At 39.4% G+C, this 25978-nt stretch overlaps 1 protein-coding gene across 2 annotated transcripts; it reads right to left on the bottom strand.

Annotated features, from left to right (window-relative positions):
- Positions 1 to 968: 968 nt before the first annotated feature.
- LOC125243489 (endoribonuclease ZC3H12A) lies at positions 969 to 11527 on the bottom strand. Of its 2 annotated transcripts, none has more exons than XM_048153197.1 (6): positions 11370 to 11527; positions 9867 to 10325; positions 7105 to 7244; positions 5726 to 5960; positions 5526 to 5635; positions 969 to 4217 (listed from the first exon to the last, which is right to left on the bottom strand). In XM_048153197.1, exons 2-6 carry the CDS (start codon positions 10220 to 10222, stop codon positions 3328 to 3330), a joined length of 1731 nt encoding a protein of 576 aa, XP_048009154.1. In that variant the 5' UTR covers positions 10223 to 10325; positions 11370 to 11527; the 3' UTR covers positions 969 to 3327. The 2 variants fall into 2 exon arrangements, with proteins under 2 accessions (XP_048009154.1, XP_048009155.1); XM_048153198.1 differs by lacking the exon at positions 11370 to 11527 and adding an exon at positions 11113 to 11326.
- Positions 11528 to 25978: the final 14451 nt, after the last annotated feature.

Below are 25978 nucleotides of genomic sequence, written 5' to 3'. Positions count from 1 at the left end.
ACAGATATGCAGGTGGGTCATTTAACATCAGGCAAACAGAGATAATTATTTGATATCAGCATATAATAATAAAAAGTAACAAACAGCACAAAACTTTGTTGAATTAAAAGCTGTGAAAAAGTAATAGACTAAATGTATAGCTCCAGTACATACTTAAGATACCTGTTAAAGGTTTGCCATCAATCACAATAAAAAAACAGAAACTATTTGACAGAAACATTTGATTGCGTGACAACATCGGGCTTTCCCAGCTTGTCAATACACAGTTAACATGAAATACTCATGTCTGTGGTATAACTGTTAATAACCACCTTGTTCATTCTTTTTCAGTTATTGTACATACAACTTTTTTTGGAGCTAGCACGAGACAATTAGAAATATTTGTATATACTTGTTTATTTTAAAACTCAATTTGTAAGATTGCAGGATTATTTAAACACACACGTTATTGTGAAACCAAAATAGTGTACATGTGAACATCATCATATTGATTAAAAAAAAAAAAAAAAGTCCATGCAGATTGATATTTTTGGTTTAAATTATACCATCAACAAGCGAAAAATACTATGTATTAAAATGTCACATCACTATTTTCATCCACCTATTTTTATGCTCCGAAGCGGTATTCAAGATTTGAGAGTGGGGTTAGTGTGCATTAAGGGCACTGCACTTTGGCATTTTTAAGACATGGGACAGTCTTGCGCACTTACTTCCTAAGTGGCCAAAACCGCAAGTGTGGGTATTTGGACAGGGTATAAGTCTGTCATCAGAATGATTTGGTTCAGTTCCCTCCCAGAAGCATCTCAAGTTTTTCTTACATGGATATTTAATTGTTACTACTTACTGCGTTTCTGTTATTTTATTATTGGTCATTGTTATTATTGATAATTTCACCTTTAAATATAGCATTTCAATGTATGAAAGCAGTGAGATGATGTGCACCAAAAAAAAAAAAAAAAAGCCAAATACACATTTATCATTTTATTTTAATGAATGTTTAAGGGTCAAGGAGCAGAAAGTACATCTTTTTTCATTACATTTGCCAATACAACACTGAGAACTTATTTCCTGTTCACATTAATGATTATAAGGCACTGGCAGGTAATAAACATGTTGCTTGTTGCTACTTGGACATCTTGAACTACAAGTGTGACAAACTACGTTACAGCAGTTGAATATGATGTTTTTAGAAATGAAACATTAAACAGCATAACAACAACATAATGCACAAACGCTCATGCTAATGGAACATCTTTGCAAACAGATACTATAATTAAAAATCTGCTTAGTCTCCTCTGAAGAGAAAACATGAAACTGGACAAACTCATACTCACTGACAGTGTCTTAATGTGAATTTGGTCACATTTAAATGACATTTTGGGGGTGACACATATAAATGTAAATCATGACTAATTAGTGCAAAGAATTCACTATTCTCTTGTTTCAGAGCAGAACATTGAGATGACTAAAGTAAATTTTGCATAGCAGGAAAAATATCCTTTGTACATTCATTGTCAAAATCCACAGGCACAGCATTACATAACAGAACCAGACTGAAAAAAAAAAAAAAAAAAAAAAAAAAAAAAAAAACACGTAACATTACAGCACAATTAAATATGATGTCCAGTACTGTGGCAAGATTCAGAAATTGCAATGCGTCAGAGTCAAATTGTAGTGCTTGACATAATAAAAACATAAAAACGTACTGTAATAAAACGTATCAGGGGATTCCCATCCCTGATAACTGAAACACAGAAGTACAATGAAAAAGTCTGCAGGAGACAAGGAAGCACGTCTATTACAATTTAAAGCGATTCTGTGGTAGAGTGGAATTGAATGAACAATTAGCAGCAGACTTACTAACTACAAAATTACTCTGAACATTGAAAACAGGGCTGATCCTTAATGACTGTAATTACATAAAACTACATTTAGAAAGCTCAAATTACATTTCAGCTTCTGTCCAAACTGAATCTGCAGCCTATGAGCCAAGGTATAGTTTGCTACACGTTAGGAGCAACAATTGATGCAATGTGCATCAACCTCTTTAAAAACAACTAGACACACATTTGACTTTGTAGTCATACGTAGTTACCACATGTACTATGTGATAAGTCATTGAGGTTTCTGAGACTTTAACATCCGAAACCTCCAAAACACAGAAAAGATGAAAACATCAGAGCTACACTGTCAAGAAAAATGGGCAAAAACTGAACCTTCAGGGGTATAACAGCTTGTCACTGGGGCAGTACCCTCAAAGGGAAAAGATAATTATCTACCACTAAATGGTGCATAGTAGTACGTTAGAGTAGTAACATGTACCCTTAAAGTAACAATGAACTTTCTAGGGGTACCATGAGAGTTTAGGGGCAATGTTGCCAATTGCTTTCAGTTGAAAGTAGCTATAACTGGTCACTAAACGTCGCTGGATGACATCGTACTGGCGAGTCCACCGATTTATATAATAATAATAATAATAATAATAATAAGTGGGCAAGTCACAGAATCAAGAAAAGGTTTGTCCAAGAAGTTGCTAGATTTGTCGCTAGGCTTTTGAAAAACAGTCTCAAAGGGACGGGGAACTTGCTAATTCTAGCGACAAAAATCGCTAAATATGCAGCATTGTTTAGGGGTAACAAGCAGAGTTTAGTTCCAACACTAATCAGACACACCTGAGCAAATCAAGGTCTTCAGGATGTGTTGAAGCTGGTTGAAACTAAGCCTTGAAGCACAGTGGATCCCTGGCCAGGAGCAGGGTTGAAAAATCTCTGCTTTAAGGTTATTTCCTCAGAGACAAGCTGTTTGTACCCCTAAATATAAATTTTTGCACATTTTTTTGTCTGAGAGTGAGACTTACTTACTGGGCAGATTGTTCTTTATTATTATTTTTCTTTGGCATTTTTGCCTTTAATGAGATAGGATAGTATAGAACAGGGGTGTACAATCCTACTCCTGGAGGGCCACTGACCTACAGAGTTTAGCTCCAAAAATCAACCCCAATTAAACAGACCTGAACCAGCTAATCAAGGTCTTACTAGGCATACTAGAAACTTCCAGGCAGGAATGTTGAGGGAATTTGGAGCTAAACTCTGCAGGACACTGGCCCTCCAGGACCGAGTTTGGACACCCCTGGTATAGAGAACTGACAGGAAGTGAAATGGGAGAGAAAGGGGGACAGGATTGGGAAAGGTGAAAGACAGCCGGGACTCGAACTCAGGTTGCCCAAAGCGCAAAAGCGCTACCTGTTGGAGCACTGCCCCTGAGGTTATTGGCTCCGACAGGACTTGTCATGCCTTGTCTTTTTCGTGGTTCCAAAGTTTCAAAGAATCAGAAGAACACTCCCCTGGACTTGAGTTTGAGAACCTCTGCAGCCAGCTGTTGTGCATCTTTCAGCTGTGGGAACATTTCCATAACTTTGTTTACGTGATGCGGGTTAAAAATTGCATGAAGTTTCTTCCTGACCTCCTCTCTTTCTTCCTGGAAAGCGTTGGACTGTGGCACAGCTGAGTGCTGCTGGCTTGCGTAGGCATTAGGAGACCTGTGCGAGCTAGGGCAGGGTAAAGGTTCGGGTAAACTGCTCGCCTGTGGCAAGTAGAGAGGGTATGACCAGCCACCATAAGCAGGAAGACTGTAACTCTGGACAGGGTTGGTCAGAGGCAGGGAACTGTAGGCACTATAGTTGGGCTGAAAGTTCGTGAAAGGACTCATGTTGGACTGGTAGCGCTGGCCACCTGCAGGTGCGGAAGGGATACCGGATAATTGTGGATGACTCAATCTCATCCTGTGCAAGTCGTCAGTGCTCTGGGATGACTCTGAAAACATTTCATAGGATCCAAGCCCAGAGTCGGAACTGAAAATGGACGAAGGGTTAGTTGAGAATGGCGCTTGCAGACTGGTTCTGTCAGCCACTGTGGCTGTATTTAAGGACTTTTTCATGGACAAAATGTCATCCCAGTAATTGAGCATGACATCCCTGCTGTCAGAGCTCTCGGCCTCCAATTTGAGCTTCTGTTCAAGTTCTTGCTCCAAAGAGGGAGAGCTGGACCCAAACCCGGGGTCATTTCTTGGGTAAATGCCTCTACCAGTTATTCTGCTGTCCTCTTTAGAACCAGATAGTCTGGCATTCTCTCGAAGCTCATCGGCTAGAGAGCGATGTGACTGGTTAGTGCGCTCTGGGTGGTAGAACTTACACTTGATCCCATATGTGCACTTTTTTCCTGAAGAGTAAAAAGACAAATATGTTGTAAGGTCTATTTCAGGGTTCTTCAAATCCAACCCTGGATCAAATCCAACCCTGGATCAACTGACAGCCCTAGTATGTGACCTAACCCTATATCAGAGGTCTTCAGTCCAGCTCCTGGACACCCTCCGCCCTGCAGAGTTTAGCTCCAACCCTAATCAAAGACACCTAAGCAAGATAATCAAGGGCTTCAGAATTACAAGAAAATTACAGGTAGGTGAGTTTGAGTTAAACTCTGCAGAACAGTGGCCCTCCATGGCCGGATTTGAGGAACCCTGGATCTTCCATTCATTCACTTTTTATATGTTGATATATAGGACAGAGGTCTTCAGTCTTGCTCCTGGAGATCCACTGTCCAGAAAAGCTTATATTCAACCTGCTCCAACACCTGCTTGTGATTTTCAAACAATCCTGAAGACCTTGATTCAGGTGTGTCTGAATAAAGTTAGAGCTAAACTCTGCAGGACAGAGGGTCTCTAGGAGCTGGAATAAAAACCTCTGATATAGGGTTAGGTCAAATACTAGGGCTGTCAATTGATTAAAAATATAATTAATTAATTACATAAAATGCATATTTAGCTTTCTTTTAGTGTGAAATATAGCCATTTGTGCATGTAAAGAATCTGCAAATTTACAAAGGACAAAGTCCACACCATAAGGTGGTTAATCTATCCAAGAAAAATCACAACAGACTGGTCCAGCTGACCAATCAGAGCAGACCAGGTTTTAAAGAGAGACCTTCAGGCAGAGAAAATAGGTGCTGCAGAAATGTACAGTATGAGAAATATAATGTGTTTGATTAACTTTTAAATTATGTAAATGTATTCTAGCAGACCCCAAAAATAAAATTATGAACTTTTAAAAAGCATAATAGAGCATAATTTAATCAATTGAATTGTCATCAATCGGTCTAAGAAAAGCCCTCCAACTGAAAAAATTCAAAAGACATTGTATTACTGTGGCAGATGAAAGCGCTGAATAGACTTTACAAGTTGTTTTAGAGGTCAATATGTTGTTTGTTTTGTTTCTTTATCATTGAACAAAAGATTATCACTGGCCAACAGGCTGTTATATTTACCTGGAAAATCCCTTATTATGAAACATATGGGATGAGTCGTTGGGCATTGATTAATGACGTCCATTTTTTTATTGGGCTATATTTTCTATAATTAATTGCACACAACTGATACATTGACCTGATAGCCCTAGAAATGTATTTTAGTTAGTGGTTTGTGGTTAATAATAGGATTATAGGATTCTTAGTGATAGATAGTGAAATACTTACCATAAGGACAGAGTTGGCGCTTGTGGTCAAGCGACGCTGTTGTTTTTTTCCTAAGGAAATTATCCAAGTTGGGACCATGACGGCCGAGTGGGTCATCAGGTGGCATGAACCTGTGCAAGATGGAGTGATGATGGTTAGACTAATGGATGGGAATGAGGAGGTATTACCAAAAGCATTGGAAGATTGATGAATTAACATACTTGTCATTAACAAAGGAGTACATAAGCAATCTCTCCTCAATGCAACGCTTCCACTCTGGACGTTCACTTTGCAGGTCACGATAGGTGTCATTGGACACTATGATGCCATCCAGATCATGAGCTAACTTGACAATAAAGCGATCATCATAGCAGACCACACGCTTCCCTCCGATCCTTCGTGAAGGTGTAAACACCAGAAACTTCTTCCTTTCCAGCTCTTCCAAAATATGCTGATCTGGAAATAAAGACACACTTTTTACAATTTTCATTGTCTTTGTGGACAATTTTTAAGAATGGCTTAGGAATGGAGACCAGTGATGTAGTTCCCATGTCCGGACAAGACCAGACACAGACTTAAGTCCATCTCAAGACCATCATTTCTATAAGTTCGATCAGGTCCAGGCCAAGTACAAATGTTGAAAACACTTGAGATGGACTTGAGTCCGAGTCCAGTCTTGCCTATGATACTGAATCTCTACATTACACATTCAAAACAAATGGCTATTTCCCCACATTACCATTTAATATCAAGCAAAAGTGACAATATCAAATGCTGCTTTGGGGAAGTGGTAAACTTTATGATCCCAAATAACACAGGCTATCGGTTGTGAAACAGGAAAGAGGCTTGCAGCACTAGACTCGATTAAAAATTCACAGTCAAACTGTGGGCAATAAGGAAATCTCTTGAACTTCCTGGTGGGGAATTCCCAGTGAGACCTGCAGGAAACTTAACTCTTCCTTATTATTCTGGTTTTGTTATTACTGTTCTAGCTTGAATTGACTTGAGGAATCTAAGCAGGGGCGTTCACAACAGAAGAGATACAGTCCAGGGACACAAACAAGTGAGATTATCATCAATACATCAACAACTAAGGGCTGTTAAACTACACATGAACATTTCTAGTCCTAAAACAAAGGTCATCATGTTGTACTAGTGCCAGATATAACAAAGGACTGTTTTGCAACAAACTAATGAACAGAAAATTATTATTTTACAAAATGCTGCAATAGTTAAAAATACGTATAATTTATTATTTACATTAACTGTCTAAAACAAACCAATACATTTTGTTTGATTATTGCTTCAGTTCACTTCTGTATTTTTTCCTCTTGCTTTTTCAGCAATTAGTGAGGTTTATGCTTAAAAAAAAAAGAGAAAAAAAAAAAGAACAATTGCCAGTGGATAATATAAATAAACTTAGTTCAAGATAACTTAATTGAAGACATATTGTCTAAAAGTCTGAAAGTACATTCCCCTTACTGACTGAAAACTCACTGACCCCAAACTTTTAGTCTGTAATCAGATGGGTGTTTTTGCTTTTCTGAGAAACCAGTCTGTGACTCATTTTTTACCAAAAGTGCTGAGGGAGTGTCTCTACCTGAAATAGGTACATCAGGCCTGGGCTGCTCTTTTCTCCAGGAAGGCACAAACACAGTGATATTTCTGTGTCCTCGGTCAAGGAAGTAGTTGACTGCCAGCTCAATCCCTCGGCATGAAAACACTTCCTTGTTCCCATGACTGAAAGAGAACAAGAGAGAGAGAGATGGCATTAGTTTGGCAAATGAGTAAATCATTAAATATGCATGTCTAAAACTGTTTGTCTGTGAATACATGTTAGAGGCCCTTGGTGGTTAGGTCACGTGTTGCTGCTTTTTTAGCATCTTGCATCACGGATGTCACGTTTCACCATGCCATGTCAACATTAATGTTAAAACATTTTCACAAGCGTCTCCCATGTCTTTACGTCCTGTGTGTGTGTATATATATATATATTGCTGCTGTTGATTATTGCTATATATCTATCTAGGTTCGGTTCATACAGTCAGATGCCGAATACAGTCAGTCACAGGTAATCCACACTCCAATCCAGAAGGGGGTGCGCTTAGTAATGCAACGCTATTTGCTAACCGCCACAATAGAAAAAAAGCACAGAAGAAGAACAGACGATCTATGCATAGATATGTTTACGTGTCATTTCTCAACCAGTGTTTCAACCGCGGAAAGACATCAATAAAACAGCTTGAGAATAAAATCTAGCATTATATTTACCTCAGGCAAGTCATTTACGGTCCACAGTTACCTTTAACATTATAGTAATGTGCAAGAAAGGGCTCCCTGTATATAGTTTACATTAGCTGAGATAGATTTCTTTTATCCTTAAGAAAATATTAAAGTCCCCCAGTGGTGAAAATCAAGTTTTTAATGTTCATATGTCTATCTGGTGTTTTTCAACATGCTTCAAGACAAATCATGAGCAAATTCATAACTCAGCACCATTGCTGAATATTTTCGGTTTAAAACTGCAGTAAACCAAAGACCGTCTCAAACCCGTGGTTTGAAATCGCTGGCGTTTATGACATCACAAACTACCTTGCAACCAATCATGTCAACGTACCAGCGGGCTTTAGCATATCATTAACTGACCGCGCATGGGAGTCTCAAAAGAAGGTTCCTGGTATATTTTTCTGTTGATATGAAAAATCGGGTAGATGTAGCAATATAGAGGGTGTATGATGTATATTACGATGTTATGATGAACTATATGTCTTTCTCCACTGACGTTCTGAGTTGTTCAAAGTGTTTGTAAGGATACTGATTGTTAGAAGGCAGCTGTCTGACTCTGATGGCGAACAGGAACATGGTTTGTGTAAAATTAGCAACACATTATAGCTGTTTGATAACATAGTCAAGCCAAAGGCTAATCATATTAATTACCGTTAGGTGTCCAATGTTGTAAAAAGCAATACCATTGTGCAGCGTTTACCTCAGTAAGTTGACTAAGTGGATCTCTGAGCTCGTGCAAGTGAGTGGAGGCGGGGCTAATTAGCATATTCATAGAGCCGAATATAATAAATGAGGTAAGGGTGTAGAGTTACATTCAAGCTATTTTAAGGCATCAAGGAAAAAACATTTAAATATGTAATTTTGGTGATCAAAGATGAGTTTTAAGGGATAAAATTATTGACTACAGAGGGACTTGAATTATAAGTGAATTTATTTAAAGAGAGACACAATTTGTTTAATAAACCACCGTTTAATAAAAAAAGTAGCAATATTATGTACGTTTTGATGTTTATGTTAGTTAGTTTTCAGAAGGCTAAGCAGCTTGATCCGTCGCTAATAATTTCAGCTCTGGAAATTGCAATTGCTTATGACAATAATGCAAGTAGAAGCAAGTTAAACACAAGCTGATTTGCATAACCGCAAAACAGAATACTACAAGACAACGGGAAGGCGCACTGCAGTTGATGAAAGATGCCTTTCAGACATGTTTATGGTACAACTGATAAAGAAAAACCGCGATCGAAATCATGACAGAATTGTTTGCTTTGACTGGGATGCTACATCTAACAATACATACAAAACAGCAATTTCCATTACGTCATGATGTTATAACAAATATCGATGAATAAGCTCATCACATACAGTAACTGTACAGTGTTGCAATTGACTATTAAATCTCTTTCATTTCAAGGAAAAAATGTCTTTCAAGGAATTCCCAACTGTGACCTTTGCAAAAAGCATGACCAAAAATGTTGCTAGGTATGTTGAGAATACCTAGCTTACTGAAAGCGAAATGGTTAAAACAGAGCATATTATTTGCATATTAGAGAACATAGAGGCATGGACAAAGAGGAAGTAAAAACCTTTTCAGAAGAAGTAGGTTTAAGTTTAATGCCTAAAGGCAACGTGAGCAATTTAGTATTGGAAGTGGTAACTAATATTATAATAATCAAACTACTTACTACTTTTGAACTGAATTATTAAACAATTACAAATTAAGAGCTATCAACAATTATGCATTTGCATGCCATAATTTGGATGTGATAGTCACTTTTTTAAAAATGCTTTTTAAACAGTTACAAAGATCTGGGGTTGGACCGACATTTTAAAAAATGTGAAATCAAAGGGAAAGCCGTGAATAATTTGGGAAATGTTAATTCACAACCACAGAGCAGATATCCTGAATTTCCCTTTGTAACAGCAACTTGTTGATACTTGTTAAACTGGCAAAGACTCAAAACTCTGGCTGAGATTTCAGGCTCTATAAGATAATTCTCTTTCTTTTGAAAGACTATTGAAAATTTGTAGAAGAAGAAGAAAAACACAGGTGAAAGGCCAGCAGTACGGTGTCCTCACCTCATGGCCACGTTGCTGCCATCAATGACTATAGGTTTCAGGTCACTTTCGGGTTCACCGTTGTCCTCCAGCGTTGAGCCCTGTCCCCTAGATGAGCTTCCTCCCCGATGGGGCAAACTGAAGCCACCATCATCACTGTCAGAGCTGGAAGAGGGCATGGCCTTCGCCCCTGAACGGACCAACTCCCCTAGTACGGCGTTGGTGTCCGTCCCAAAGCCCAGCTTCCTCAGGGCGGCCTTCACCTCTTCTGGAGAGTAACCCAGCTTACGGAAGAAGTCGACCTTCATCTGCAGATCAAGGTGGTCAGTTCTGTCCTGGCCCAGGCCAGTGGATTGGTGGTAACACCTTGACTGCATCCTGCCGTCTGTTGGATGTGTGATGCTTTGGGGTTTTTCAGTGCAAGAGCTCCTGCGCCGTCCATATGCTGCTCTGACATGTTGCTCTTGTTCCTGAATAAGGCTGAAACATCAACACATAAACGGTCTTTAAAACGCAAGCTATAAATGGGAATTAGACATGCTATATTTAAATAAATTATCCAATAATAATAATAATAATAATAATAAAAAAAAAAAAAAAAAAAAAAAATATATATATATATATATATATATATATATATATATATATATATATATACATATACACACACACACACACACACACACACACACACACACACAAGGTTATATATAATAAAAATAGAGTGGATTTTTTTTAATCATAATTTGTTTAGAATGGTCCAGTGCATGCAAAATAAACAGATCAACTCAGCATTGACTTGCTATTTTATTTTAAATATACTTTCTATATACATTTTATGTCTTTCTTGATATGTCTTGGACATACTGCCGTGTGTACAGTGGAATATGCATTTTAAAGAGGCAGAAAATGTCTTTAAATCCATCTCCAGACTGTCCGAGAGGCTCAGGCAATATCAGTTTATTAAGGTGATCAATAGTAGCCTTGCTCTTTATTAATAATGTTCTACTAATTTGCATTTGATTTCACTAAATTCTAATTCACTAAAATTCAAATTTTAAGCATTTGAAGCAGCGATAATGTAGGGTTTATGCACAAGCAGTGAAAGTCTGTCTATTTTAGTAAATGACTAGAGAAATACAATGACAATCCCTCACTTCTACAACATTTCGCGAAGAGTTCCCGACTCACTGATTAAATAAGAGACAATATACAGTGCATTTAACAATAGTCAACTCTACATTTAACAAACAATACTAAACTGTACCAGTGACGCGACGCGACGCGACAAAGTTCTTCTGAACAGCGCGGTTGTCTGAGTCGCGCGCTCGCCTTCAGCCTCGCGGACTCTCCGGAGTTTTGGACACCGGCTGCATTTCGTTTACAGGAAGTTTTAAACCGTATGCAGTTTGAAAATAAGGATAATGAAGCTTTGCTGTCATGTGAAAAGATGGCAAAGTGTACCCCGACTTGTCTCAGCTGTCAATAAACACCATTTATATAACAGAGTATGACCAGACATACCATATTCTCCAAATGATGAGTCCAGTGATCGATAACGCGCGCGTCTCTTAGGGTTATGAGGAACCGATCTTGTTTTATGACGTGTTTTAATGTAACACCTTTATCATCCCACTACTTCCTGTTTCAGGTGACTCGACCTGTTCCTGAGCGAGAGAGAGAGAGAGAGAGAGAGAGAGAGAGAGAGAGAGAGAGAGAGAGACCCTGCTGGCCTTATTACACTGACAAATTACCACATTTATATGATTTTTTTTATAAACTTATTTAATTTTTTTTTAATCCTGTCTATTATTTTCATTTTCATTTCCTGTATTTCTGTTTTAGCACAATATTCACTTTTTTGGTGCTGATCAGGCTTTGGTAATACTGTAAATATTGATAATTGTTGTTTAATCTGACTCTAAGAGAGAGACAGACACATTGCCTCATACTGTATACCACATGATATATATGAAATTTTAATATTTTTTCATGACAATTACATTTCCTTCATAATTACTGTAAATTGCTATAAGTCATGGATGAATTACTTGTTTTATTATTATTATGTTTATAATTGGCATTTTAATATCAATTCTCAGATTCTCATTACTTTATTATTGCGTTTTAGGCATCATTTAAAGCCAAATCAACAATATCATCACCTATACAGATAACCAGCTGACAGGGTGGTAATCAAAAAGTCAATAAATTAACTCATGATCTTAAATGAGTTTAACATGTTTTCCTAGTTTTCTTTTGTTTCAAAGAAATGCATAATTTTGTTCATAAAACCGGCGGTGAACTTAAATTTCTTTATGTGAAACTTGTCTAAAGGAAATGTGATCATATGAGAGGTGTTTTCATGAACATGCCTGATGTCATATTTTATGATCATGACATAATGCTTTTTTATGAAAGCAACGGTGGGTAATATTACACTTATGACAGACAGAGAGAGAGAGAGAGAGATGAGTATCAAAATACATTTATTTATAAGAGATTTCTGTCTCGTGATTTCCCTCATGTCTTCTAAATAAAGACCAGGAAATGAGAGTTTATTTGTATTGGTATGTACAGTATGTTACTGATGGATACCAACAGAAATGTTTGCTAATGCCAATAAATGATGTAATGTCTTATTTTAAACAAAAAATACAAATAAAGGTCTAACATTATATGATTTCAATATTGGCCTAATCAGACCAATACAGATAATTAAAATAATAAAGGTACGACACACTTATCTCCCGATACTGACACTATCACAATACAAAGGGATATGCAATGTATTGCAATTTTTAAGTACTGTCATTCGATATTGCAATGTATTGCCATTTTGTTTGCTTTTTTAACACTAGACCATGAGAAAATTTTGAATCATACACTTGTACGGACTGGATATGATGTGGATGATGAGTCATGATTACAAAAACAATTTATCATAACTTCCTGGGATTTATTTCAGGAGCATCAATCTTACTACAAAATGTAGTGAAATGGACTTCTTCCAAGATGTCCTCACTTCAGTCTGTATCATGATGACATACTAACAACTGTTATTTTTTCCCAAACCAGGTTAAAGTTAGGGTGTAGTGTAGGTTTAGTATTTGTTGTAGTGTTGTATAGGCAATCAGCACTGTGATTGCGAATCAGTAATGAAATCTTTTGAATTTGCGCTGAACTGCTTTTGGGGAAAAAAATCACGCATCCACTCTGTATTGGATTTAATCCAATATGTCATCGCGCTACAGGCTGCATTCTTGCTTTTTCAGAGACTTCAGTGCATTTTACATTATTATGCCAGTAGGTGGTGACAAGTGACTAAGTGAAGCCAATGCATTTTGATCACCCCCTGGTGGCTCGCTGCAGAATAGCATTTTTTTTCAAAGTTTCTGTCATTTTAGGTCTCATGCAGACGTATTCCAGTGTCCATTTTTCCACTATATTTGGTTTAGTTAGTTATTTGATGCTATAAAAACGGGGTGTGACATCATGATTGACAGCTGTGCTTGCCTTGTGAAGTGTGGACGGGACCTTGATACCGTGACTCCACTGCTGCGCAGACTTAGGCTCCAAACGACGTCATCAGCAACAACCATTTCTGGGATATTTTGGCTTCATTTTTATACAGTGGAAGGAAGCAGAGGTGCGCTGTCCATCCTTTTCACAGTCTGTTGCCGTGTCTTTATGAGCGGTCTTTAGCCTCCTTGTTAGACCGCTTGACTCCCATGCCAGAAGATCCGGGTTCAAAATCCTAAAATCCAAAATCCCGCTTAGAGCGGGCAGTTCAAACAGGTGTTACATTGGTGCCGTGACCCGGATAGGAGTGAGGTTTAGGGGGGTGAGTGCAATGGATATAGGCCAATAAGAGCTGTGCATGTAAACCTCCTGATCTCAAGAGGCGCTCTAGCGACTGACGCTGGAGATTGTGGGAGACTTAAAGTACCCCTATTATGCCTTTTTAAATGTTCCTAATATTGTTTCGGGAATCTCCTACAACAGGTTTACATGCATGCAAGGTAAAAAAAAACACTTTTGTTTCCTCATAATATACATTTAATTTCACCTCAGTTCTCAATGATTCGTAAACGATTCGTTAGAAGCAGTTCAAATAATCAGTCTCTCTAAAACCCTTCTTTCCGTGAGCCTACACTGCTCTGATTGGACAGATGGCCCAAACCTTTGTTATTGGTCTACTGTGCACACCGAAATGCCCAATGCCATAACTGAATGACAGCTACTAGTTCGCAAGATATTGTATACAATGTTTGTACAGAAAAGATGGCATCTATTTTACCATATAAATTTGAGCCCAAGTCCGACGATGAAATGTCTGAAGTAGTCGATCAACCAGAAACTGATTCGCAATCACAACTGGAGCAGGATGCTTCTCTATGTTAAGTGTCACCTTAGTTTGCGTTATTTATAAAACGTGATAGGCAATGTCATAGTTCACTTCCACCGGGTTGAGTTTGCGGGAGAAGAAGGCGCATGGGTGCAGTCTACTAGGGTTCCCCTGCTGCTGGGAAAGGACCACTCCCACTCCAGTGGTGGAGGCGTCAACTTCCACAACGAAAGGCTTGTCTGGATCTGGGTGTACCAGGAGGGGAGCGGTGGTGAAGGCATTCTTGAGCGTGTCAAAGGCGTGGGTGGCGGCTGGAGTCCAGGACAGAGACTTGGGCTTACTGCGTAGGAGATCCATGAGGGGAGTGGTGATGATACTGTAACCTTGGATGAAACGTCGACAGAAATTGGCAAATCCGAGAAATCTTTGAAGTTCTTTCACTGATGTGGGAATGGGCCAGTCCTTCATGGCAGAAACCTTCCTCTCGTCCATCCAGATGCCACTGCGATCGATGTAGTAGCCAAAGAACAGCACTGAGGATTGGTGGAAGGTACACTTTTCTGCCTTTAGGAACAGGTTGAACTCCCTCAGGCATTGCAGGACCTCCACAACATGGTGGCGATGGTCAGCCAAGCTCCGGGAGTATGTCAAGATGTCATCAATGTACATTAGGACTGACTTGTGCAGGAACTCCCAGAGCACCTCGTGGATGAAATCCTGGAATACGGAGGGGGCATTGACAAGTCCATACGGCATGACCAGGTTCTCATAGTGGCCAGTAGGGGTCACAAAGGCCGTCTTCCATTCGTCCCCCTCATGTATCTGGATGAGGTTATACGCGCTACGGAGGTCCAACTTGGTGAACACAGTGGCACCTTGGAGATGTTCCAATGCAGAGGGGACGAGAGGAAGTGGGTATCTGAACTTAACTGTTATTTTGTTGAGGGCTCTGTAATCGATGCAGGGCCGCAAGCCTCCGTCCTTGTTCGCCACAAAAAAGAAGCTTGAAGCAGCACGGGAAGTAGACGGGCATATGTAGCCTTGGGACAGGAAACTCAGGCAAACAGTTCATAAAACAGTTGTCACCCCACTTCAGGATTTCTCCTGTCTTCCACGAGATGACGGGATTATGCTGCTCCTACCATGGGTGCCCTAAAATCACGTCAGCGGTGGAATCCTCCAGAACCAGCAGATAGATGTCTTCTAAGTGGAGGATGCCAACTTGGAGTTGAATGGGGCCGATGCTGTAGCGCACTTGTCATAATGGTCTTCCAGTTACCAAGTGGATTTGGTAAATCGACGACGTGGCTGTTGTTTTAAGTTGGAGCTGGCGGCAGAGGGCTCCAGAGATGAAATTCCCGGCTGACCCAGAATCGAGGAGGACATTAACTGGAAGACATAAACCAGCAGCAGTAAGGTTTACAACAATGGTAAGTGGTTTCATCTTATTTATTGAAGGAATGATAACACTCACCATGGGATGAGCTGGGCGAGTGGGGCATTCAGAGATATAATGCTCAGCTTGACCACAATATAAACAGAGGTCCTGGGTCAGCCGTCTCTGCCGCTCAGCTGGAGACAAACGGGATTGTTCCACTTGCATGGGCTCGCTGACTGGTTCTGGGGAGCTGACGAATTTTGGTCGGCCGGAGAGGTGATGGGAAGAACGACCAGCCCTGGTGCTCTTCGAGGCACGACTGCATACAAATGGCGAACCTGATGGAGAGTTGTATGAAGCATTCGAGCCCAACGGAATCCTCGTATGCAGCGAGATGCAACTGCATGCGTGGATCAAATCCTTGACGATATGTCATGATGAGAGCTTGTTCGTTCCAACCACTAGAGGCAGCCAGGATTCTAAACTGGAGAGCATAGTCGATTACAGACATGGAACCTTGTTTTAATTGCTATAATCTCTCACCAATGTGGAAGTGTGCGCTGGTGCAGATGCCGGGGAATTGCTGGAGAGTGTTCGTCAAAGAACATCAACGGGTTCCTGGAAGGGATCCGGGGTGCTCATCCTGGCTGTTCGGCGGTGTTGGTCCGGTCTTCTGTTACAGTACAGAAGGGGACGGAGACACAGATGGAATAGTTAATAAGTTTATTGAACAACCAGGAATGGCAGGCAGAGTGCAGGTGACTGATAGCAGGGAGATAAGTTGACAGATGTGATCGTAGAACTGATACTTGTCTTGTATTTGCAGGAATGGTGGATCGCTGGCAGACTAGAAGCAGATCAGACACAAAGTAACTCAAAGGAGACGAGGGAACACGCTGGAGACAGGTGAGTATCTTCGTTGGAGTCCTTAAAGGGATAGTTCACCCAAAAATGAAAATTTGATGTTTATCTGCGTACCCCCAGGGCATCCAAGATGTAGGTGACTTTGTTTCTTCAGTAGAACACAAATTGATGATTTTTAACTCCAACTGTTGCCGTCTGTCAGTCGTATAATGGGTGTCAATGGTAAAAATTTATAAGAGTCAAAAATTATTCATAGACAAATCCAAATAAAACCCTGCGACTCATGACGGCACATTGATGTCCTAAGACATGAAACAATCGGTTTGTGCGAGAAACCGAACAGTATTTATACTTATTTTATAGTCTGTGACAACAACAAACCAAAAACATAAAACAGCCCCCTGCAGACCATTATGAATAAACATGAGGTACAGTAAAATAACTTACCATGCAAGGAGAAGGTGCTGTAGTTACTTATGTTGATCCCTAAATAAAGAGGTAGAAGTCTGTGAAAGAACAGCCTGTGCTGTGACATGTCCTGCATTGCTTATTTTTCTTGATTCATTTATTAACGTTTCTAATCTTATAAGTGAGTCCTTATACTTACCAGAACTATACATTACACAATGAAAGGTCCATAAGTCTTTTAAAATATCAGACAAGGTAAGGTTGAGGTCAGGATAAGGTTATTTCGCGAGTTCACATTTACAAATAATTAAATAGAGTATTTGGTGTGCTGTCTGGGTGAGGGCTCCGAGCTCAGAATTTTGGCCCGAACCCAGATGTCACAGACACGTCAGGTTCCACCATCCACCAATCACAGCGCACTCAATCACCCGAGCACTGATCACCGACACCTGCACCTCATCAAGCACCTCATCAACGCCAGTACAAAGGACACTCACACACATCACTCCAACGTCCGGTCTCGTTTGCATCTAGACTTACCTTTATGCTTACCTCAAGGACTCCAAGCGATCTACTTACCAGTCTCCAGCGTCTCCAGTTCTCCTCGTGTGATTCCCCGCCTGTGTGTGAGTGTTCCTTGTCTCCAGCGATCTCCGTCTCCATCATCTCCAAGACCCATTGCATCTACAATCAACAAAGGACAGTATCTGCACTTCAAGTATCCACATAGCTACACTATTCACTTACCTGCACTGCTGTTTCACCATACTGGTTTCAATAAACATCCATAGCTGTGATTCTCTGTCTCCGTCCCTTCTGTGTTGTAACACCAGAGTACTCCCTGAAAAAATAAAAAAGCAAAGGACAGCTGCCAGACTGTCCTTACTCTTATTGGTAAGAATTATTTTATTTATAATTATTATAGGCTTAAATGAAAATATTCTGACAGTGAGACTTGATAACCACAGGTAAAACCATACATAGCTACTCACTACCACTGTCAAATGATATTATATTATATGTTATATGGGCCTATAAAAAACACCTAAACACAGGTAAAAACTACACACACCTTCACAAAGAAATGAATTACATATTCCCCTACCCACCTAATAAATATTTTGCAATATAAATGGCTATAACATACAGTATCTCACAGAAGTGAGTACACCCCTCACATTTTTGTAAATACTTTATTACATCTTTTCATGTGACAACACTGAAGAAATGACACTTTGCTACAATGTAAAGTAGTGAGTGTACAGCTTGTATAACAGTGTACATTTGCTGTCCCCTCAAAATAACTCTACACACAGCCATCAATGTCTAAGCCACTGACCACAAAAGTGAGAACACCCCTAAATGAAAATGTCCAAATTGGGTCCAAAGTGTCAATATTTTGTGTGGCCACCATTATTTTCCAGCACTGCCTTAACCCTCTTGGGCATCATGGAGTTCACCAGAGCTTCACAGGTTGCCACTGGAGTCCTCTTCCACTCCTCCATGATGACATCACAGAGCTGGTGGATGTTAGAGACCTTGCGCTCCTCCACCTTCCGTTTGAGGATGCCCCACAGATGCTCAATAGGGTTTAGGTCTGGAGACGTGCTTGGCGACAAGCTTGGCCAGTCCTTTACCCTCAGCTTTTTTAGCAAGGCAGTGGTCATCTTGGAGGTGTGTTTGGGGTCATTATTATGTTGGAATACTGCCCTGCGGCCCAGTCTCTGAAGGGAGGGGATCATGCTCTGCTCATTCATGGTTCCCTCAATGAACTGTAACTCTCCAGTGCCGCCAGCACTCATGCAGCCCCAGACCATGACACTCCCACCACCATGCTTGACTGTAGGCAAGACACACTTGTCTTTGTACTCCTCACCTGGTTGCCGCTATACACGTTTGACACCATCTGAACCAAATAAGTTTATCTTGGTCTCATCAGACCACAGGACATGGTTCCAGTAATCCATGTACTTAGTCTGCTTGTCTTCAGCAAACTGTTTGGGGGCTTTCTTGTGCATCATCTTTAGAAGAGGCTTCCTTCTGGGACGACAGCCATGCAGACCAATTTGATGCAGTGTGCGGTGTCTCTCCAAGCACTTCAGGGAACGTGGCACCACAGGATGAGATCATGTCACTATCAGCTGTTGAAATGTCATCTCTAGCAGTAGACGAGTCTGAGGAGATTCCATCCCCTTTTGTGAACGTTTCTGCACTTGCGTGTGACCGCAGCTACCTGCCAACCTGCTTTGGTAGCCTTGTGGACAATGCCCTTGTGTACATTTCCAGTTTTGTGGTACGTCAGGTTTTGAGAAAGCTTCTCTGTGGTGTGTGCCATGCTAGCTTGGTGGCAGATGCTGTGCCTGGTTAATTTGACCATAACTACCACTTACTTAGTGTGAAAAACAATGGAGGGCTGATGATTCCTTCTGAAGGTAGGCGTCCAATATGGTGGACGTGTTGACGTATCGCAGCGGTGTTCCAAAGCAGCCAATAGGGCACCTATGTATTTATTATGTCTATGGATCAGATGAGTAGATCTTGGTGCTGTGCAGTATCCTTTCAGGCATATTTTATGATTATCATGACAAAAAGGTAGTTGACAAATAGGCAGTAAAAATGCATTTTTTGAAGAAAAATACACATAGTTAATAACTGTGTGGAGTGTGAATAACATTAAGTAGTTATGAATAACATTATTTTTTCCCCATGACTTGTTGGACTTTTTCAATAAATACAAGACAAACTTTGGATGAGTGATGATTATATCTTCTCTACTGCAATACTCAACTGCACTTTTAAGATATTGAGAAAAAGACAAATCTGCAGCTCTTTTATTTGTGTCACACCATTATGTCACACTAAAGGTCAGAAATGGTAGTTGTTGCGTTAAAGAGAGTGAGGGGTATTACATTAAAGTATTTTTTATTTAACTCTGAAAGAAATAACGTTCTGAATGGATCCATATTAATTAAATGTCCTCTCCCTTCTCCCTCAATTCTTTCTGTCTCAAAAACTAAGTATCACATTTTATACTTATTTATACTTATACTTTTTATAACTACACATTTTCTGCAGAACAGAAAAAAAAAAAAAAAATAAACATGTTATTACTCTTGTGTGACAGTATAGGTGACACCGTAGGTTGTTTCAGCTTTTTGAGTCAGTTAATGGCCTTGCTATTCATAGCTAACTTGTCATTAGCAGTTGGCAAGAGACATTTGCATAATTTTCCATGATTATGTCGTTTAACATACATTTTTAATTAAAAAAAATATAATTTAGGGGTGTCACAAAGGACTACAAAACATAACACTTTTATAGTGGTTCCAAAAAAGTTAAATATTTGAACAATTCTGAGACAGAAACTAACCGTGTGCACAAGTCACGGGCTTCACAAGGGGCTTCAGTAACATGATCTTGAATGGGGTCCTTCAACTAATTAAATTTGTACATGGAATTGCCTAATTTAATATCAGGATATGATGTCACACCGCAGGACATAGTTTTCAGTGACAAAATGTATCAAGATCCATGCTTTTACAAATATATGGATGAAAAAAAAAAAGATTGCTATTTATTAAAATAGACAGTTGTAAATTTATGCCTGAGGTTTTTATGCTTTTCTTTTTCATTTATACATTTTTAAAAAAAACTTTTATAAAAGTGCATAGGACAATTTTGAGATTTGGCTCAATTTTTTTTTTTTAAATCTAATAACAAAGCAGTTTTTATAACAACAGGTCCATGTAAAACAAAGAAATCTTTAAACATTTACTGCATTTTAAATGATGACAGTACTAATTATATTCATTTTTGTCAGAGAAAATGCCATGTGCTGTCAACAACCCATAATTCTTTTTATGAAAGCATCTGTGGGTAATATTACACTTATGACACAGAGAGAGAGAGGTATCAAAATACATTTAAGACATGATTTTTATCTCATGATTTCCCTCATGTCTTCTAAATAAAGACCAGGAAATATTACTCATCATCCGTAGTTTTTATTTTATTTCCTCATTTGTCTGGGAAAACATAGTGTTAATTATAGATACCAAACAGAAATGTTTGCCAATGCCAATAAAGCTGTAATGTCTTGTGTTTTAAACAAAAATACAATTAAAGGTCTAATATGATTTCAATATTGGCTTTATCAGACCAATACAAATAATTAAAATAATAGGGCTTTGTAGCTGTCATTCAATATTGCAATGTATTGTAATTTTTGTTTGCTTTTTTAACACTAGACCATGGGAACATTTTGAATCATACGCTTGTACGGACTGGATATGATGTGGATGATGTCATATTTACAAAAAACAATTTATCATAACTTCCTGTGTTTTATTTCAGGAGCATCAATCGTACTACAAAACTGTCATTTCAAAACTTTGGACACTGCATATAAAAGTGGTAATAAAACATACAATATAATTAGATTTGGGTGGTATGACCACATTTTAAGATTTGTTGGTTTCACTGTATATGAAAGAAGGCTATTTGTTTCTTTGTATGACTGGGTCTTTATATAGGTTTATAGTGGCTTATTTTACTGTCAGTAGTACATAAAAACACTGAAGGCTTTAATTATATGAACAGACTGTTTCATGCTGCCTGTCTCGGCACTGTGATTGACATCAGTAATAAAATCTTTTGAATTTGTGCTGAACTGCTTTTGGGGGGAAAAAAAATCACGCATCCACTCTGTATTGGACTTAATCCAGTACGTCATTGTGCTACAGGCTGCAACGAGGACAGTCTCGCTTTTTCAGAGACTTCAGTGCATTTTACATTATTACGCCAGTAGGTGGTGACAAGTGACTAAGTGAAGCCAATGCATTTCAATCGCCCCCTGGTGGCTCGCTGCAGTACAGGTCATAAACCTTGCCCTCTCCATGTAATACTTCACATAACTTTTTTCCAAAGTCTGTCATTTTAGGTGTCATGCAGACGTATACCGATCAGGCATAACATTATGAGCACTGACAGGTGAAGTGAATATCACTGATTATCTCTTCATCACGGCACCTGTTGGGTGAATATATTAGGCAGCAAGTGAACATTTTGTCCTCAAAGTTGATGTGTTAGAAGCAGGAAAAATGGACAAGCGTAAGGATTTGAGCGAGTTTGACAAGAGTCAAACTGTGATGTCTAGACGATTGGGTCAGAGCATCTCCAAAACTGCAGCTCTTGTGGGGTGTTCCCGGTCTGCAGTGGTCAGTATCTATCAAAAGTGCTCCAAGGAAGGAACAGTGGTGAACCGGCGACAGGGTCATGGGCGGCCAAGATCATTGATGCACGTGGGGAGCGAAGGCTGGCCCGTGTGTTCTGATCCAACAGATGAGCTACTGTAGCTCAAATTGCTCTAGAAGTTAATGCTGGTTCTGATATAAAGGTGTCAGAATACACAGTGCATCACAGTTTGTTGCGTATGGAGCTGCATAGCCGCAGACCAGTCAGAGTGTCCATGCTGACCCCTGTCCACCGCCGAAAGAGCCAACAGTGGACACGTGAGCATCAGAACTGGACCAAAAATGGTTTAGGAATGGTTTGAGGAGCACAATGAGTTTGAAGTGTTGACTTGGCCTCCAAATTCCCCAGATCTCAATCCAATCGAGCATCTGTGGGATGTGCTGAACTTACAGGACTTGAAGGATCTGCTGCTAACATCTTGGTGTCAGATACCACAGCACACCTTCAGGGGTCTAGAGGAGTCCATGCCTCGACGAGTCAGGGCTGTTTTGGCAGCAATAGGAGTGCCAACACAATATTAGGAAGGTGGTCATAATGTTATGCCTGATCTGTGCAGTGTCTGTTTTTCCACTACGTTTGGTTTTAGTTTGATGCTATAAAACAGGGTGTGACATCATGATTGATAGCTGTGCTTGCCTTATGAAGTGTGGACGGGACCTTGATACCGTGACTCCACTGCTGCGCAGACTCAGGCTCCAAATGACGTCATCAGCAATGACCATTTCTGGGATATTTTGGCTTAAATTTTATACAGTGGAAGGAAGTAGAGACGTGCTTTCCATCCTTCTTACAGTCTATTGTTGTGTCTTCATGAACGAGTCAGTCATTCAAGTGACCCTTTACAGAGGTAATGACTGAGGTCTTTAGCGTACTTGTTAGAGCGCCCAGCTCCCATGCCGGCGGACCAGGGTTCGAGTCCCGCTTAGAGCAGGCGGTTTGAACAGGAGGGGTTATATAAAAACCTTTTCCCCTGGTTTCACAGACAAGGCTTAAGCTAGTCCTAGACTAAAATTATGTCTTTCCAGTGTTATTTTTCATTTGATTACTCTATTTAATTTTTGTAGTATTTCTTCCCCGAATACTACTGCTAGACCCACTTTAAGTCATGTTTGTTATTTTTCTCTTCATTCTATGTGTGTGTGTGTGTGTATATATATATATATATATGGGTGGTGTCCGACAGGACCAATTCTGGATCGTATTGGTGAGCTGCCTGGACCAAAAACACCAGGGCTCATTTTTTTGTCTCAGCCCAGCCCTGACCACAAATGCAGGGATATCACTAAATTGCCATACCGACAGTGCGCGGGTCAGTCTCTATTGTGTGTGCGTCTTGAGGAAGTTCTTATGAGTGAGGTTACTAATATGTCCTGCTCCATGAGCCACAGGTTAATGGTGTGTGCTGAGTGGAGGTCCGGACGCTGGAGAAAGCAATCACTGGGGGTTGCCAGTCCACTGCTCACTCTGAGGTCCTGTGTCAGCGGGCCCAGGTGTCTCCTGCGCTGATATTACAGCGGGGCAATGAGCTACAGCAAACAGAGATGAGTTCCCCCACTGACCCCCACCGGCACGCAGATACCATGACAACCAGAGTCCAGAGAGATCAGACCTCTAGCATTCGCCTCGAAGGATAAAGTCAATGTAACCTTGAAGCAATTAGCCACTATATCGCACTCTGTGTATCACTACTTTGTATGCAACATGTAAAATCACTGCAAACAAAAGGATCTAACTGTTCTGAGCCAGAGTAACCAGGTGTAGCTCATCACATTAACTACGCTCTAATAATGTTTGGAAATCACAAAGTCCATCTAATACCATTACATTTATATATTTTTGAGTGTACTGTTAATTGCATATGATATGTTTATTATTATAGAATAAAATGTGTTGAAAATCCACTAATATTCACTCCCCTCAAAGATCATGAATTACATTTTGGATGTTTATAAACATTGGGATCACCTCTGTACAGAATTCTTTTATAATGAACACAAGAGGGCAGTAAAAGTATATGATACTGAGTTGACTGTGATCCACTGGCTTCTTAAACAGCTTGTGTTAAAGTGAGCAGATTTCTGAAATGGAAACTGGAGACATTTCCTAGTGCAGTGGTCGAAATATCATTGAAATCTCACTTGCTATTGTATTTGAATTAAAAGATGGGAACTATATGTTTTATATTCTTTTTTTTTTATTGCTGTGGGTTATATATATTAATAATTATTATAATAATTGTGGGTCAAATAGGTTTTTAATACAATGCACCAAAAATACATTACAAAAAACCATACAGTCATACTTTTGTTTATATATATATATATATATATATATATATATATATATATATATATATATATATAAATAAACAAAAGTATAGCTACTAAAATACATAACAAAAATAAAATAAAATCAATATAAGATCAATTATTAAATTATTAAATTATTTATTAAATACAAATAAAATTGTATTTAACAAATATTTTAAATTTGTGCTTTTCTTTCCTGTCCCTAATACTCTTATTATGCATTTTAGGCTGATTTTGATCACAAAATAATCTTTTTGCATTCTGCAAAAGTAATTGTTGCAAGTGTAATTGTTTGATTATTTTTTTCATTTATTAACATACTGTATCATGTACTTTCACCTAGTTGGTAGAGTTCAGTTGTGTGAATTACTGCGATGTATTGTTAAGACTTTTTGAGAATGCTTAAAGCTATACGTGAAAGAAAATCCTGTTCAGGCCATCTTAGCACATCTAGAAACAGTATTACTGTAATTTAACATGGATATGTGACTAGCCTACCTTGAAACTCATAACAGTGCCTCTTTGATGGCCTTTTCTCCTCTATTGTGACGTATATCCAAGTCAAACGGCTTCTGGAACAAGAACAAATGTAGGGTGGGCTTGAATTTGTCTCTGAGGGATTGATTGGATGGTTGTGGTTTGCTATTGGTGGATATCTTATGTGTGACAGGTTGCCCCGTCCTCATCATCAGAGAAGAGATGTTGCTACGAAAAGGAGGGGGAGTTATTTTGATTCAAGATTACGAGGCACATGAAGTTAAATCAATAATGATGTGCACCAATAAATCATTTAGAATAAACTACAATATTCCAAAAAAAATCAAAAAGTCCAATTTGATTTCATGGTGACTTTAAAGAAGCAGCGACCATCCAAGTAATCAGTGTACCTTGCAGCCCCCTCTGTTGGTGAAAATAATCACTACATGATTGCTCTGGTAACAAGGTGATTTTGCAGCGTACATTATTTGAGGTGTGTTTTGAAGGCGTGGGGGCATTTGTGGGTACAGGACACCAAAAACTGGGAAAACAGGGACATCTGGTCACCCTAGCTTCATCACTGAGCAGGGCTGTGTTCAGAATAACATACTGCTGTCAAACTCATACTATTTCTGCAGGGTGAAGCAGACTGTGCAAAGTATGCAAATTCTCAGATTGACCATTTGAATGTGCTATACTTTTATTGGTTAGTTAGATCAATACTAATTTACATATCAGCCTCCCTGAACATGGCCACATATTAAAATGAATTGAGAATTTAAATGAGACCACTATGGCAGCTTAAAGCAGACTCAACACAGATATTATGTGCTGAAGAGGTTTACTCCAGATCATGTGTGATGTGCGAGTGCACACTGAACAGGTGCAGGGCAGGTATGTCAGTGCTGATGCTAATAGGTTGTCATGGAAACAGACATTGGAGATGTTGTTATCATGAGTGCGTGCTGTACTGAGATTGTCGTTGCAGAAAGCAACATTGGATAGTGGAGCTGCTGTGAGCTGCTGTTGGGTTCAGGTGTGTCTGTCCACTTGGTTTGATCGATAGATTGGAATCTGAGTCCAGTGAGCAGCAGAC

This window comes from Megalobrama amblycephala, linkage group LG13, assembly GCF_018812025.1.
Source record: "Megalobrama amblycephala isolate DHTTF-2021 linkage group LG13, ASM1881202v1, whole genome shotgun sequence".
Lineage (NCBI taxonomy): Eukaryota > Metazoa > Chordata > Actinopteri > Cypriniformes > Xenocyprididae > Megalobrama > Megalobrama amblycephala.
The sequence above is the reverse complement of the archived record's forward strand: the minus strand, read 5'-3'. Positions and strand labels throughout refer to the sequence as shown.

Coding starts and splice junctions, on each gene's coding strand:
- LOC125243489 (XM_048153197.1), bottom strand. CDS start 10,222: ATGCAGTCAAGGTGTTACCACCAATCCACTGGCCTGGGCCAGGACAGA. Junction 7,245..9,866: donor GGCAGCAACGTGGCCATGAG/GTGAGGACACCG, acceptor GTTCTCTTTCAG/TCATGGGAACAAGGAAGTGT. Junction 5,961..7,104: donor GCCTGATGTACCTATTTCAG/GTAGAGACACTC, acceptor CTTTATTTCCAG/ATCAGCATATTTTGGAAGAG.